Consider the following 15,514-nt stretch of genomic DNA (forward strand, 5'->3'; position numbering starts at 1 on the left):
GCCAGATTTGCTGCTCCTATCCCAGACCTGCTGTTGCTCCTTCCCTGCCCAAGCTCTCCCCTCGCTTCACAGCCCAGGACATTGCCCACTCCCAGGAGGACAGCGGAGGAGCTGCAGGATGGACAAGAAAAGCAAAATACAAGCAGAGAAGGTAACCACGGCTCGGTGGTATTTTTGCACTAGAATTCCTGCAGGAACCCAGCACTGAGCAATGGCATTTATTGCTCACCAAGACCAAAACCATCACGAACAAAAAAATGCCCTCCCCTGATTAATCGCTCTGTGATGCCCACATACTGGGCACAGAGGCAAAGAGGTCAAGGGACTTCTTTTTATTTTTAAGAGCTCCATCAGCTCGTTGGGTAATTTTAACTGTGATGGAAGGAAATAATACTTGAAATAGCACTGCTGAAAAGCACCTTTTTTTCTAGCTGTTCCACTTGAGTGGTGGTGCTGCCTGTGCGCTGGGGATGGGGCAGGGACTGGTGCTGTCATCCCAGGCAGAGCTCCCGCTCGCCGCGAGCACCAGGGTGAGGATGGGTAGCTCAGCAGGGAGAGCCCCAGCAGGTTGCCCTTTGTGGGGCAACACCACTCTTCCCTGTGACACGCGATCCTTCCCCTTCTCCGTTGGGGCAAACCAAAGCTCCTGTGCGGCTGCACGGTGCCGCTGTCCCAGCCACCTGGGCAGCAGAGTCCCTGGGGACACGGATGGGGTGCAGCCCCCCAGGTTTGGGCAGAGATGGGACAGTGGGGTAAGGCTATTCTCCGCTTCCTCCCCCCAGCACCTCACGGGAACACTGGTCCTCTCAGTCTTCACTGCGGTGTTGGGCTTCTTCCAGTACGGCTACAGCTTGGGTGTCATTAATGCACCCCAGAAGGTAAGCTGAGCCCCCTAACCCACGTGTGCTCAAGGGGTGAGGACTTCAGGGTAGCTGGAGCTAATTTGCCCCTTGCAGATCCCTCAGGAGGTCTCCGTCCCTTCCCAGGCACTATCTTTCCCTGTACAAAGCTCTCCACGATAAGGCAGCGGGGTGGGAAAACAGCGAGGACCCCATGCTGCCAACTACCCCCCAGCGAAAGGAGCAGGGCTCTGCACATCGTGGTGCTGTCCCCACCGCAACGCGCCCAGAGCGAGGGAACACACCTCTCTGTGGGTGCTGGGTCCAGACCCTGACCCTGTGAGACAGCACTGGACAAGGGGGGATGCCCCATGCCTGCCCTTGCCGTCCCCTCATCCTCGGGGTCCGGGTGCTGAGGAGCTATGGGGGACCCCAAGATTTCACCTCTGCAGAACCTGGGATCAAAACTTTTTCCTGGGGCAGAAAAATAAAACAAACCAGTGATCAGGGGTGGTCATAGATTTGAACTGATGGCATTTTTCCTCTTTGCCGGTCACAGGTGATCGTAGCCCACTACGGGCGTGTGCTGGGCATTGCTCCCATGGACAGACACGCCACCAACACCTCTGGGGAGGATGGCACTGTCACCATTCCTGGTACAGAGCCCTGGAGCACCACCAAGAGCCCACTCACCCCCCCAGCCACCACTGGTGAGGACCTCTCCACCTCCCCACACATCCTCACCATGTACTGGTCCCTCTCCGTCTCCGTGTTCGCTGTCGGCGGCATGATCTCCTCCTTCACTGTGGGCTGGATCGGTGACCGGCTCGGGAGGTGAGAGACTCTTGTGTGCTGTGACTCATATGCCACAGCCCAAGCCCTCTTCTTCGATTTTTCCCTTAGATCCATTTCCTCCCTATAGAAACTCTACTGTGTTATTTTACCCAATTTAATAGGAATAAATCCTCAAACCTCCAAAATGCTCTTCCAACCACTGTGGAGGTCTGGCTTATTAAAATCCTCAACTGTAAATCAGACCTTTTATTACAATTTTTAGCAATTTAGACATCAGCTGATAAGCAGTCTTGATTAACTTCCAAACTCCCTCCTTTCTTTCCGTGGCAAAAGGGAGAGGAAGGCACCTGAATGGTGTTTGCACGGGATGTACAATATACACTTAGCTACTCTGACTGCACCTCTGCCAGATATTTTTCAGTCCCTGTGATTGATATTTTTTCCCCTGTAGTGCTGATCAGGTCATTTAATCACTCTGATTGTATGTCGTGGTGGCTGCTTTGGCTGAGAATGAGCTGTGCTGCTGCTGCCTTGCAGGGTGAAAGCCATGCTGGTGGTGAATGTCCTCTCCATCGCTGGGAACCTTCTTATGGGGCTAGCAAAATTCGGGCCGTCTCACATGCTCATCATCGCCGGGAGGGCAATCACGGGGCTCTACTGCGGTGAGTCCGGCCATGGTCAAGCACTGCAAACCCCTTGGTGGGGTGCTGGGTGCTCCAGGGCTGCTGTCTCCTACATCTTTTACTCTTTTTTTAAATTCAGAAGATGTTTCGCAGCTGGGAGTCACCCTCTTCTCCCTATATCTGTACTTCTTAATCGAGGATATTTCCTAGAAGTACTTGGATGGGCTCAATCATGAGATCAGTTTGTTTTACACGTCCTAGAAAGGAGCGAATCCCTCCTCTGTATGTCAAGGGTTGATCTTGGTGGAGGTTGTTGTAACACTATGCTATTAGCTGTGCTGTTTAACAGGTTCCCTAGACAACAGCACTATCTCACAGATAGCACAGGAGTACTGTACCTGGCCAGGATAAGACAGTAGGCAAATAATACAGAATCACATTAGAATTATCTTAGAAATAACAACTCATTATCACTATTACTTATAAGCAAGTAGAGCACTCTGCTCTTAAGGGTCAAGGCAACTTTTAAGAAAGCTTTTTGCTCTGTGATAACTTCTCCCAGAGGATGATCTCTGCTCCCTGCTCATTCGTAGATGTTCAAGTGTAAAGGCTTCCTAGCGTGGGGCTCTGAATCCAGGGGTATCCGAGCACCTTTGCAGGGTATGGGTGGTTCCCAGCCAGGCACGAGTGACTTGATGGGATGTGGGATGCAGCACACGGGCTCCATCCTCCTTTCCCATTTGGGAAGTGGTTTCTGCTGGGTGCTGAGCTGTGGACTAGAAGAAGTGATGCTCGTGTGTGCTTGGTGCAGGGCTCTCCTCCGGACTTGTGCCCATGTATGTCAGTGAGATCTCTCCCACGGCCCTTCGAGGAGCACTGGGGACGTTGCACCAACTTGCTATCGTCACAGGGATTCTCATCAGCCAGGTAAGAAAAAACGCACAAGTCCACCCTCCACAAGAGAGGGTATTTCAGAGATTAGGGATACTTCAGTGATAGGCTAGGGTATCACTCACTGTTCCACACCAAAACTGAAGGAGAGTGGAAAGCAATCTGTTCTAATGGTATTAAAGTCCTACCTGGAGTCAGAAGTGACCTTAACAAAGATGATCTCTTATGAAATGAAAAGTACTCCTGCAAAAAATTTCTCCCCTCCACTGTGAAGTTTCTGTATGCACTTCATCAGAGTCAGGCTGGATCCTGAACAGGAGATCCCTAACATTCAGGTACTCAAAAATAGCTTCATCAAGAAACAGGGAGTCCAACACCTGCATCAGCATTTCCCACCATGGCAGGAGTTCCAGCTACCTGGCAGGCTGGCACGTAAATATACCAAGAACTAACACATCCAGAAAAACTTAATGTAGCTACAAGGTTCATCTGATTGGACTTAGCCAAGGACTATGAGCAGATCATGGGGGAAAACGCTCCCAAAGCAGGTCCTGCCAGCTTCACCGGCTGTGGGAAAACAAAACGTGCTTTGCAAATTATGGAAGGAAAGAGGTTGCAAGCACTCACAACCCTTGGAGCACCTTTTTCAATGCTATAATCTCACACTGAAGCAAAGCTCAAGCTAGCTTATTTGCTCAGCCTCATGCTGCACTGCAGGCTCGGTGCTCACACTGTGCTGGTTAGCATTCCAGCAGCTGGGGCATCCCACGCTGCACAGACCTCCATCCACACTCTGCCCTTTTGTGGAGTTTCTTAGGACACGTATACCCATAAAACCCCATATCCTAAAAAAAAACAGGACAGCAAGGTCTGAAGAGAAAATATTTCATCGGCATACCTATATTTGCTGAGTTGTTTTCACAGTGGCTCTGGTCAGGCACAGGTCTCCTGCCAGTAGCATGTCCCAAATAGGACTGAGTCACCCCAGGCTTGTAGCATGTGTAAGACAAAGCCTTGCTCATGACATTTTATGCCATCTGTTCATTCCCTCCTTGTAAATGTACATCATAACTAAAAAAATCAAATTGTTAGGATTGAGAATTGGTATTTGCTTCTAGTTTTCTTCCAGGTTGTCTCTTCGAAATGCTGTGGTGTTCAATCACTTTCTTTTTCTAGGGTGCAAAATAAGACATTCAAACATGCCTCAATTCTTTCAGGTCCTTGGACTAGACTTTCTCCTGGGCAATGATGAGATGTGGCCCCTGCTTCTCGGTCTGTCAGGTGTAGCTGCCCTCCTGCAGTTCTTCCTGCTCTTAATGTGCCCCGAGAGCCCCCGATATCTCTACATCAAACTGGGGAAGGTGGAGGAAGCTAAAAAGAGTAAGACACACATTATGGTTTTGTCTGGAGTTGTTTTTACACTACACGTAGTATTAAACACAGAAGGAACAGGCTGGCTGAGGGCTCACACATGTGACTGGATATAGTTGTTCCATCCCACACGGCACATTTGCAGGCGGGATTTTTGTCACTGGTTACAGCACGCTCGCTTATGTATCACTGCAGGTGCTGTGAGCCTCAGTGCGTTACTCTTTCCAATCAGTGAAATCATATCGAGCAGATGCCACCCCAAAAAAATGTGTAGAAATGATATCTTCCATCCAACTGCTGACTTCTCTATCCTTATGGCTATTTGCAACTACATGGCTTATACATCTTCTAGCGTGGCCCTACTTAGGCTGGTTCCAGCCATCTCTACAAGAAGTAAAAGCAGCCAATGGTAGGATACAGATAGAACGGTGATAAGAAACTCTGAGCTGCTGAATTGTAAATTAGCTCTGGACCAGAAACAATTTAGACACATTTGCATGCAACTAATAAATACTGCTGAGTGATGGGGCTTAGTTTTTGCAGAACTAACGTGCTGCAGCCCCTTTCCAAGGAGATACACTTTTGGGGTTTGATGTGTCATAGGAGATCTCAGAGCAAGAGGACACCACTGGCCATGTGGTTGGCTTACCTTGATTTTTTTTAGATTCTTTTCCTTACTCTACTCCTTTTCTACTGAAAATAAAATGTTGATTTGCTCTTTTTCTTTAAGGTTTGAACAGGCTCAGAGGAAACTGTGATCCAATGAAAGAGATTGCTGAGATGGAAAAGGAAAAGCAAGAAGCTGCTAGTGAAAAGAAAGTCTCCATAAGGCAGCTTTTCACCTCTTCAAAGTATATACAGGCTGTCATCGTGGCCCTGATGGTGCAGATATCTCAGCAGTTCTCAGGAATCAATGCAGTAAGTCTCCCAAAAATGTTTGACTTTAAAGAAATCCGTACTGAGCATGAAAAGTCAATGCTGGTTCCATCCAAGCCACGCAGATGTGAAGAGAAGGCTTTCCCATGACTGCAGAAGGCTCCTCAACCACCACCATTGGTGTTGGATCCCCCAAGCCAGGATCTGGCAAGGCAGGAGGGGAGAGGTGGTATAAGAGAGTTCAGCATGAAACTCTAAGAGCATTTCCACATCACAAGGCAGAGCAGCATGCAGGGATGCCCAGCCCTGCAGGGCTGAGCCAGGGATGAGCGGCCCCACGGAGCCCAGGTGCCCCGGATCGATGCTGTGCCCAGTCCCATCCACTAGCCATAGGGTTGGCCATCTGTTACCTCCTGCCCTTAACTTCCACAAGATAGGAATCATCTTATTCTTTAAGCGAAAGAAGAAATTTAAGTCATTCCAATGTAGTGAAAATATTTTAAAATTCATTTAAAGCTCAGTCATATTAAGATACTTGTCTGCAGCACTCGGTGTTCATGATATGGCTTTCAAGGTTAAACATGGGAGTATAGGGAAGAAACCAGTTTTAAATGTGCAAATGCGGTATCTCAGGAAGAGAATTTCAATGGAATCTTTAACCTCCTCAGGCTCCTTTGAAAGTTTCAGCTTTAATTATTATAAGAAGCCATTAAAAAGTTGGAAAACTAATCATAATTAAATTACTTTCCACCTCAGCCAAGCAAGAACACTTCTTTCCTCAGGAGAACAAAAAGTTCTACCAGCCCTGTTGCCTAATCCTTCATCCTAATGTATTTTGATAGATCTTTTACTACTCTACAAACATTTTTGAGAGAGCTGGAGTTGACCAGCCAGTTTATGCAACTATTGGCGTTGGAGTGGTGAACACAGTCTTCACAGTTATCTCCGTAAGTAAATATTCTGTACCTCCAGACTACAAAACCAAGTACGCTACAGTGTGGTTTTGAAACGTGATTTTATCCCAGAGCTGGGGCTGACCCTTAGTCATGGGAAATATCATTCCCTGGGCAACTCTCATTCAAAATATCAAGCCTTGAAATACAATCTGTTGCTATCAAACAGCACTGCTAAATGCCTCGTGAGTGAAAACTTCTTTACTGTGTTCAGGGAATCTCTGGTAGCATTTCCTCCAAAATAGCGGTTGCTTTCAAGACTGAAATTCTGCAGGTTTTCCCCTGGGGATCAGGTGGGGGATTGAGGTTGCAATGGGGAAGCCAGAAGCTCACTATCTCCCTCTTACCTGTTATCTGTCAAATTGTTTTCTGTATGTACATAGCACCTGCATGAAGGATATCTGAGGCAATTCCACAGTTATAAAAGTAATCTGGCACCCATCCCCATTGCATCTATGCAGTGCTCTGTAGCAATAAAAGGATGGTTCTGTTTTCACATCCTTTCCCTCTGTCTCTCTCCTGAGAGTATTAACACAGTTCCAATCAGCAGGCAATTATTTTTTTAATGTGGCCATTAAGACAAGAAGATCAGCAAATGCCAAGCCCATTTCCCTCACATCTCTAGAGAGACTTAGGAAGCAATCCTTTGCTCTACCCACCACGAAGCAGGAGTAGCGAGGTAGAAATACACAGCTTTAAGAGATCTTAGTCCCACGTGCATGAGATAGAAGGTCTTGGGGTGAGCCTGCTTTAGAGGAAGTCCATCACAGAGATTAAATCCTTATGTTTACTGTGGAACAAGGCACTGAGGTGTGCAGCTAGAAGAGGTCTTTCTCCAGCTTGGAAGGTCTCTTGCAGCTCAATCTCTGGCCCAAGGCTGTGATACTTGCAGCCTGGGGCATTTGCTCTTTGCTTCTTCCAGCCATGAGTGCTTAAAAATTACCTGCATCTGTCAATAAATGACAGACTGATCCAAAGGCAGAAGTGCTGACGGCCGGGTGGACCTTGGCAAGGGGAGAAGAGAGCACAGAGGCTCGTCATCTGCAACTTCATGAGTTTCCCACTGGGCAAAGTGATTGGTACAGACTTAGATGTTGAAGGTTGAGGGGAGATGACTGGAGTCCACCGAGCACTAAGAAGCAAGCCAAGCCTTGGGATGCCAAGGAATTTGGGAGCCACTGAAGGAAAAATCCTGACACCAGCTGCTACACAGCTATTCCTGCCCTAGGACAGGCAAGGTGCAATGGCCCATGATGTGACTTGAATCACACTGCATTTTGAAAGCTACATCCAAAGTAATGCAGACCTAGGAAGTTTATCCTTCCTGAAAAGAAAAAGAGGAAAAAAGTTCATAGTCAGCAATACACATGTAGGAGCGGTGGGAAGTTCTGAGGGCTTAGAAATGCATGAGCTCTGAGTACACGTGGGTTTGCCTTTTCCTTGGCAGGGCAACTGTTGAGTCTGGCACTCTGACAGCCACTGATAGAGTTTCTGACACTTGGAAACCAGCACATAAATCTCCACCACAAGAGCTAAAAGGGCAGGAGTGCAGTGTGATAGTGGTAACAGTCTGTTCATTGCTATTGCAACTGATCAAACCTCCTGAGAGCAGCAGTGCTGAAGACTGAGCTGTTGCACATGTTTCTACAGGTCTTCCTGGTGGAGAAGGCAGGCAGGCGGTCCCTGTTCCTGGCAGGTTTGATGGGCATGTTAATAAGCGCTGTGGCCATGACGGTTGGACTTGTGCTCCTGGTAAGGTCTTCCCTCCATTTTTTATCCACCATTTGCAAACTGGAGAAAAAAAAGCACCTCTTGAAGTGAATGTTTTGCATATTCATCTCAAAGAATTTCAGAAAACATTTGTCCAGTTTGACAGTTCAAAGTGGCCATAGCTGGAGCCATTTCTGGTTACAGCAGTGCCTGAGGACATTGTGCTCTTTTGTCCTAAAGATACCCCAATGCTGCTAGGAAGGACTGTGTCTCCTGTCCCCTCCCTGCGCCTGCAGAAAACTTCAGCTCTTTACACAGCAACTGTGCTATTCCCAAAGCATAATCCCATGCCTGCTAAGAAAATCCAGGGCATATCTCCATTTCCAAGCACTATGTGCCCTAAAACCTCAATCTGCCTCTCTGGCTTAATGCAGGGATGCTAGACTAGCACCTCGTTGTAGTAAAAAAGGACAAATTATTCCTCCCACACCCAGGAGTGGGTTCAGGCTGTGAGACATGAGGCAGAACAGGCAGAGGATGGAGCCAACCCCCATCAAAGTCAGTCCAAACCATTGGTGCAAGTTCCTGTAAAGATGTAAAACCAAACAAGGGGTGGCCTCCTTTACTAAACCCCTTGGTTATTAAAGACAACATTATTTTGCCTCTTACTGGCTAGGAGAGGCAAGGAGAGGGCTTGGAGGTACAGCTGAGCTGATAGCTGTGAGTTCCAACATCCCTCTCCAAGCAGCAACGCTGGCACCACACACCCAGCCAACAGCCATCACAAGAGTTTAGAGCTTTAATTATGCAAGTCCAGTTCCCACTTGTCTGAATAAAAAGAAATTTCTGAAAAATAAGACTAATTAAAATAATGATAGTGATAATTAATTGGAGTCATGTTTGGACAGTAACTCTTGAGTGAACCCTCTTGCAGACCCAGTTCACTTGGATGAGCTATGTCAGCATGGTTGCAATCTTCCTCTTCGTCATCTTCTTTGAAGTCGGGCCTGGGCCCATTCCCTGGTTTATCGTAGCCGAGCTCTTCAGCCAAGGCCCACGCCCCGCTGCCATCGCCGTTGCCGGCTTCTGCAACTGGGCCTGCAACTTCATCGTGGGAATGTGTTTCCAGTACATAGCGGTAAGAAATCACTCCTGGCACAAGCCCACAGCTGGGCTCTCAAAGCATCCCAGTGGGACATGGATGTGCCTCCCAGATCTCTATCCTCAAGCCCCACAGGTCACCACGGCCACCTAGGGTAGGAAGGGGAAGTCATCCCTGCGGTGCTGATGGTGTCCCCCATTCTCACTTTCTCCTCTGCAGGATCTGTGCGGCCCGTATGTGTTTGTGATCTTTGCGGCTCTACTTCTAGTCTTTTTTCTGTTTGCATACTTCAAAGTACCGGAGACAAAAGGAAAGTCCTTTGAGGAGATCGCAGCTGTGTTCCGCCGCAAGAAGCTCACAGCCAAAGCCGTGACTGAGCTGGAAGACCTGCGAGGCAGTGAGAAAGCATAGACATTGCCACACACCCATAAAGGAGGGATGGAGCACGGACCTCCTTCATGCGCTGTGGGAAGAACGTTGGGCAAAAGTCTCATTTCACAGAATCACAGAATCACAGAATCACAGAATAACCAGGTTGGAAGAGACCCACCGGATCACCGAGTCCAACCGTTAATTTCACCAAACCTTACAGCTGTCAGACCAGGAGGATCCACCCTCTGGATGCTTTCTGGCTGCTGCGGCTCACACAGAAGCTGCAGATTGCTAACCTGGCATTTTACTCCGAAAAAGCTGGTACAACTCGATGGCATGAATTGCTGGGGAAAGGACAGGAGGAATATGTTACATGTGTGTCTCCATGCCCTGCTAGAAGAGCCCAGTGGGGTGATGGGTCTTACTAGCTGGCAAAGCATTACGTTAAACAAGGTCATCACTCAGCTGAGATGAAGGAAAGAGGGGTCAGGTGATGCTGTAGCCTCATGTTTTCACCTCACTGTCCCATGCTTGCTGCTTCCTTCTGCTGAGTGATCTGATGCCTTCAGAAAACAACTGCTAGTGCAGTTCTGCTATGAGAACATAGCACTGATCACCCCAAATGCTAGGGAAAACAGACTGAGCAAACTCCTCCTCAGTCTTGCCTGTGCAGAGAAAGAAGGTGGATCCCACATGACTTGGTCAGGATGCACCTCGCTTGCTTTGCTGTCCATGCGTTATGGAAATATTGCCCAAGATCATCATGATTTCCCTATTCACAACATTTTGAGGAGAATCTTAGAAGCTCTAGTTGGGTTGATGTGCATTTTTTTTTCTTTTGTTTCAGCCAGACTATTTACCTCCTCTTTCCTTCTTTGAAGACTTTTTTTGAAGACTTTCCTCCCTCCTTTAGCACATCAGTGATCACAAAAGGGCACTCCCAGCCCTCAGATCAGAAGATCTGCTGCCATACCTCCCATGGTGTGACCACCGCCAGGTCACTTCCTCTCACTGCTCTTCCTTCCCACCCTCTGCATCTGCCTTCCCTTCCTTTCGTACACTGCTTGGACCGATGGGCTCCAGCTTCAGCCAAGTTCTGCCCTTGCCATAACAATTAATGATAACCTAAAGGGTAACTGGGTATTGCACCACTAAATGGAAGGTGCCTCTTGGATCTGATCCTCACTTTGCATCACTTACAGTTTTGCTGGCTGGATGTGCTTCAGCCAAGACAGAATGCAAGCAGGAGGTTGTGTTGTTTCTATAACATTGTTTGTGCTCATTTTGCTTCTTTACGAGATACTTCTATGTGACAAAATCACAGGCAGGTTATATTCGAATTGTTGTAAAAGCCTGCTGTTTGTTTGCTTGACTTTTCAGATTTTCATGTTCCTTGCTGTGGCTGCTTTCTAGGAACCTTCTCAAGATAGAAACCCATTATTTATTTAAAGATGAAACACCAGCATTGCTCGGTCATTGTGAGTTCGTCACAACTTCCAGTGAAGCAGCAACTGTAATGTAACAGAGGATCAAGTATAATAAAAAGCAAGAGAAGAGATGGGTGAAGGAAGGTCATAGGTTGCACTGTGGGTTTGGTTCGTGCTCCTTTCCATGTGCCCAAACAACTTTACTTTGTGGACTTAACATTCTTGATATTAAGACCCTAAAGCAAATTCTTGTCCCTCTCAAGTGACTGGAAGTGCAACCATAAGGTCCTCTGGTACAAGCCTCTGGCCCCAGTACATGCACTAAAGCAGTGAGACTGCACCAAAGGCTTTCCTGGAGTGACTGCTGGGATTTAACTAGAGGAGAACTGGGTCAATGCTGTCATGTACTTGAGCAGCAGGGACCTGGGCCTGACATTGGGGCATGCAGGGTGAAAGGGAACGGGCTACAGTGCACACCAGAGAGCACAGAGAACAGCAGAGCTGGGGCGCAGGCTCTAGGTCAGAGTCAGTGTGCTGCAAACAGGTCTCCCCAGGTGAGACTAGCTGAATGAATAGCTCTCAGTGGAGTCTCCTGCAGTTAAATATTGTAATGGATTGTCTGAATGTAAAAAGAAGGGAGGGGGAAGAGATGGGTTCTTGCTTTCAGCAATGTTATCTATGTCTGTTACATAAAAGTGACAATGAACATCATCTACGGCATGTGTTGGCTTGCACTGTTGTGGGGTTTTTTTCCTCTCTGTACATCTCAGACATGTGTCCAGCTCCAGATGGGAGGTATTTTCCTGGCAGGGCACGTTTGTTCCATGGGCGATAATTGCTGTGCAAGCCCTCAGCAAAATCCCTTTGAAACAGATGGTCCAGAGGTGAGGCTGTGGGGTTGGTAGGCAGCCCTGGAGCCAGTGGGAGCTGGCTCTGAGTCGGGATGAACCAGCATCCCAGCTGTCCCCACTGCCCACCTGTAAAAGCCCCCTGTAAAGCGCACCTCTGCTCGCATGAACACTGGTGCGGCTTAAAACTTGGTGCCGGGGCCTCTCTAGGCACAATAGGCAGGAGAAGTGTTTGGGGGGGAAATAGGGTTCAAAGCAGATTTGCCCCTGCTCTAAGGACAGAGCCAGGCTGGGTTCCCTCCAGGAACGGGAGGATGACAGCAGAGGCAGTTTGGCAGGGAGGGTGGTGGCACTGGGTTCCCAGATGTCCCTGCTTGGTCCTTGTGGGCCAGTCGGTCCCACAAACAGAATGGCTTGAGCTACAGCCACGCAATGGACGTACAGGTTGTTTAACATGAGAAAGGCTGTCCAAAACTGCTTTGCTAAACTTCTGCTGAGTTTTGTCCTAATGCTGGAGGAACATCAGCCAGTGATGCAGTCAGTAACTCAGCAGTCATCTACTTAGCAACACTCTGAGCAGGCAATCTTTGTTTTCCTGTGTGTTAGGAAAGGAATGATAATAGAAAGCCTGATGAATACTGTAATGTAGCACAAACATCAGTTTAGCAAAGCCCATAATATTAACATTACCCATACCCATATTCTTGAAATTCCCATAAGATCTGCCTGGGGGCTCAGAGGTGCTGAAGTGAAATGACTCTGTAAAATCAGTTGTCAGCTGAAAGCCATGAGTATACTTCATCAGGCTTTCTCTCCTCATTTCACCCCACACCCCTATAATGCTTTTGGCTAAGCTACAGTAAAGACCACAGAGCTTGAAGCAGGAGTCTCAGCACTAGCAAACTTCACATGGCAGTAATTACGTTTTCCCCGTCTGCTGCCAGTACACTGAGAATTCTGTGGGCTAATGAGCTGCATCCCAAGTGTCAGATTGTGCTTCCTTGCAGCAGCTGCTGCATATAAGGGAAGCCAGTCTTCTCCTTCCAGGCTGGGGCTTCCCACCAGGGACCCTCTCTAACTCTCCTTGGGCCACAACTGGACAATATGCCTTCATGCATTCTACTATTACCATTTGATTTAATTTGCATTTCCCTGATGATGATGCTTTGCTCATCCCAGAAGGTTTCATATCAGTTGTAATAATGGTGGCAGGGTGTATGCTGCAGCCTGGGACAGGATGTATTTTCTGTATTTTCTCTCCTCAGCAGGGCTGCAGGGGAATGATCAGGCTGGTACACTGGGCTGAACTATCACAAGTGCACTTTTACCATGTATGACGATGCAGGAAGGGGTCACATGAGTTGCTTAAATCTGAAGATACAGAATGTTTACTTCTGTCTTGTCACATCAGCCTGGTAATTAGAACTGTACACCTTATCTGGCCTTGCTTCATGTAGGCTCCAGTTGAAACTTGTTCTTGAGACACAGCTCGTTGAATCACTATTTTTATCTCTCAGCGTTACAGTTTTACTATGTTGCTAATCATTAAGAAAATTTAAAAGATGGAGTCATACTTATTAGCTAAATGGTCATTGCACTTTAGTTAACATGCGAAATATGTTCCCATACTGTGGTTAGCTAATAATGCAATATAATTAATGATCCCTGGGAAAGCATCTTGTCAGCAAGAGCTTTGACGGTGTTTTCCTAATGTGCTGAGATGACAGCCATTAAGACTTTTCTGTTGTGTCTGATAAATGGCTAATGATATCTAGTTTCCCACTCTCCAGGCATAATTTTAAAATCAGTTTGACTTTCCTAATCCAATAAACTCTGGACATTTGGCCCCATTAACACTTTCTACACTAATTTATCACAGATTTTTCTGCCTCACTTCAACTTGTTTTTCAGCACAGAGAAGTGCTACCCTCCACCTCCTGAGTCAATCTGCTGACGAGGATGAGCCTAACCCAAATACTGCAACGCGGCGACCAGGTCTTTGAGGCACAATGGATTTTCCTAGGTGCTCAATGTCCTCATCTTTCATTGAAATCTATGGGAGCTGAGGAATTACAAGGTAGGTCATCAAGACTGGATCCAGCAGCACATGTAAGCATGAGAATTAATTTAACTGAGCCTGTGCTCAAGTGCTTCACTAAATCCTGAAGCAACACTGGCAAATTTTACCCAGAGGTTCAGCCTGAATAGCTGTGCTGAAGGAATCTCCTCCCCAGCAGGGAGACAATAAATACTGGCTATAGATCAACAGTCCTTAAATTTTACAGGCTGTGGGTATCACCACAGACCTAAGGCTTGGGCAGTGCCTTGTGCGTTTGCCCCCCTGTATTCTGTTCAGGAGAGCGGGCAGCTCCTGTGACTATGAAAAGCATCAAGGCCCCCCTCGTTGTGGGTGGGGTATCACTGTTCCAGCACCCCTGCAGCCCAGAGAGGATGGAACGACTGGTGTTACTATGGGTTTTCCCTCTTCCTAGTGGGAGTTATAGGTGATTCCTGCTAGCTCAATGCCCCTGCACTGTCACCACTTGCCTCCAATCTCCTATGTGTGCCCGAGGTAATTCCATGGGCAGTGCAGACAGTGCCGCTCTCTGCACACACCTCATTCAACCACATTGGTCCAAGTGGGCTGTTGTGCAGACCACTAAAGAGGTAAGGTGACCACAGACCAGGTAGAGGCAGTACTCTGGTAGTTTTTATGTCCCAGGGCATGCAGCCCCTAATAATTGTAGGAACCATCCAGAATCTCAGAATCCCATTGTCAAAGCTGAGGGAAATGCAAGGTGAATCACTGGCACTGCATTCCTTTTTCATGGGAAGCAGAAAATGAATGTCAGGATTAAAGCAGCACCTGGAGCAGAGTGGGGTGCCCATGGCAAGGTGGCTGTAGAGGCTCTTTAATCCAGTTCATGCTACACAGAGAGATTGTGTGTGGGAGCTCACAAGGACTTCTGAGCACAGCACTGTCCTGTGCAGGTGGGGTCATCAGTCTCCAGTCTCTCTCACATCCTTCTACCCAAGGCAATCCCTGGAAATGAGTGTGAACCCTCACCCTCAGCAATCAGGACACGGTGGTGGGATACCAGGTAAGACAGCTCAGCAGCTGAAACAGAAGACATTTGCTCAAGTTGAAATAGGGTTGTTTACATTGCATTGCTCATGACCTGTTATTCTGAAATTTGTGACCTGAACCATGCTTGCTGAATGAGTCTCCCTTTACCATGGTGTGTTCAGCACGGATCATACTGGACATAAGACATTATCATCCCCAAAGTATGAACAGTGTCTGGAAAAAAACACTGCTTGAAAGAAAACGTGTTGTCAGGGTAATATTCTGTCTAACTTTCAAAAAATGCAATGACCTAGATGAAACTTAAATCCACTTTAGCTTAAATCAAAGATATTCCACTTTATGTAACAGAAACTGCTTCTTGTATCACCATTAGCATTGTGGGCAAGGGGCAGAGGAGCCATCTGAGCCTCATCCCTGTTAACGAACACAAGTTTTCACCATGGCTTCTTGCCAGTTTCAGGCCCTTCTGACTGATTTTAGCTGAGACCAACAGGATGAGGCTCAAGAAGGCCAAGCCCTGCACTTGGGACACAACCCCCTGCAGCGCTACGGGCTTGGGAAGAGTGGCTGAAAAGCTGCCTGGCAGAGAAGGAGCTGGGGTGCTGGCCGACAGTGGCGG

General features: G+C 47.6%; 1 protein-coding gene across 1 annotated transcript; it reads left to right on the top strand.

The window, feature by feature from the left end:
• On the top strand, positions 1–9,653 carry SLC2A2 (solute carrier family 2 member 2). The gene is made up of 11 exons (XM_069864795.1): positions 1–151; positions 783–878; positions 1,399–1,673; positions 2,172–2,296; positions 3,069–3,184; positions 4,366–4,528; positions 5,250–5,437; positions 6,238–6,342; positions 7,999–8,100; positions 8,993–9,196; positions 9,380–9,653. Exons 1-11 carry the CDS (start codon positions 119–121, stop codon positions 9,569–9,571), a joined length of 1,599 nt encoding a protein of 532 aa, XP_069720896.1. The 5' UTR covers positions 1–118; the 3' UTR covers positions 9,572–9,653.
• Positions 9,654–15,514: the final 5,861 nt, after the last annotated feature.

The sequence above is a fragment of the Phaenicophaeus curvirostris genome, chromosome 10, assembly GCF_032191515.1.
Source record: "Phaenicophaeus curvirostris isolate KB17595 chromosome 10, BPBGC_Pcur_1.0, whole genome shotgun sequence".
Classification (NCBI taxonomy): Eukaryota; Metazoa; Chordata; class Aves; order Cuculiformes; family Cuculidae; genus Phaenicophaeus; species Phaenicophaeus curvirostris.

Coding starts and splice junctions, on each gene's coding strand:
- SLC2A2 (XM_069864795.1), top strand. CDS start 119: ATGGACAAGAAAAGCAAAATACAAGCAGAGAAG. Junction 3,185..4,365: donor CAGGGATTCTCATCAGCCAG/GTAAGAAAAAAC, acceptor CAATTCTTTCAG/GTCCTTGGACTAGACTTTCT. Junction 9,197..9,379: donor TGTGTTTCCAGTACATAGCG/GTAAGAAATCAC, acceptor TCTCCTCTGCAG/GATCTGTGCGGCCCGTATGT.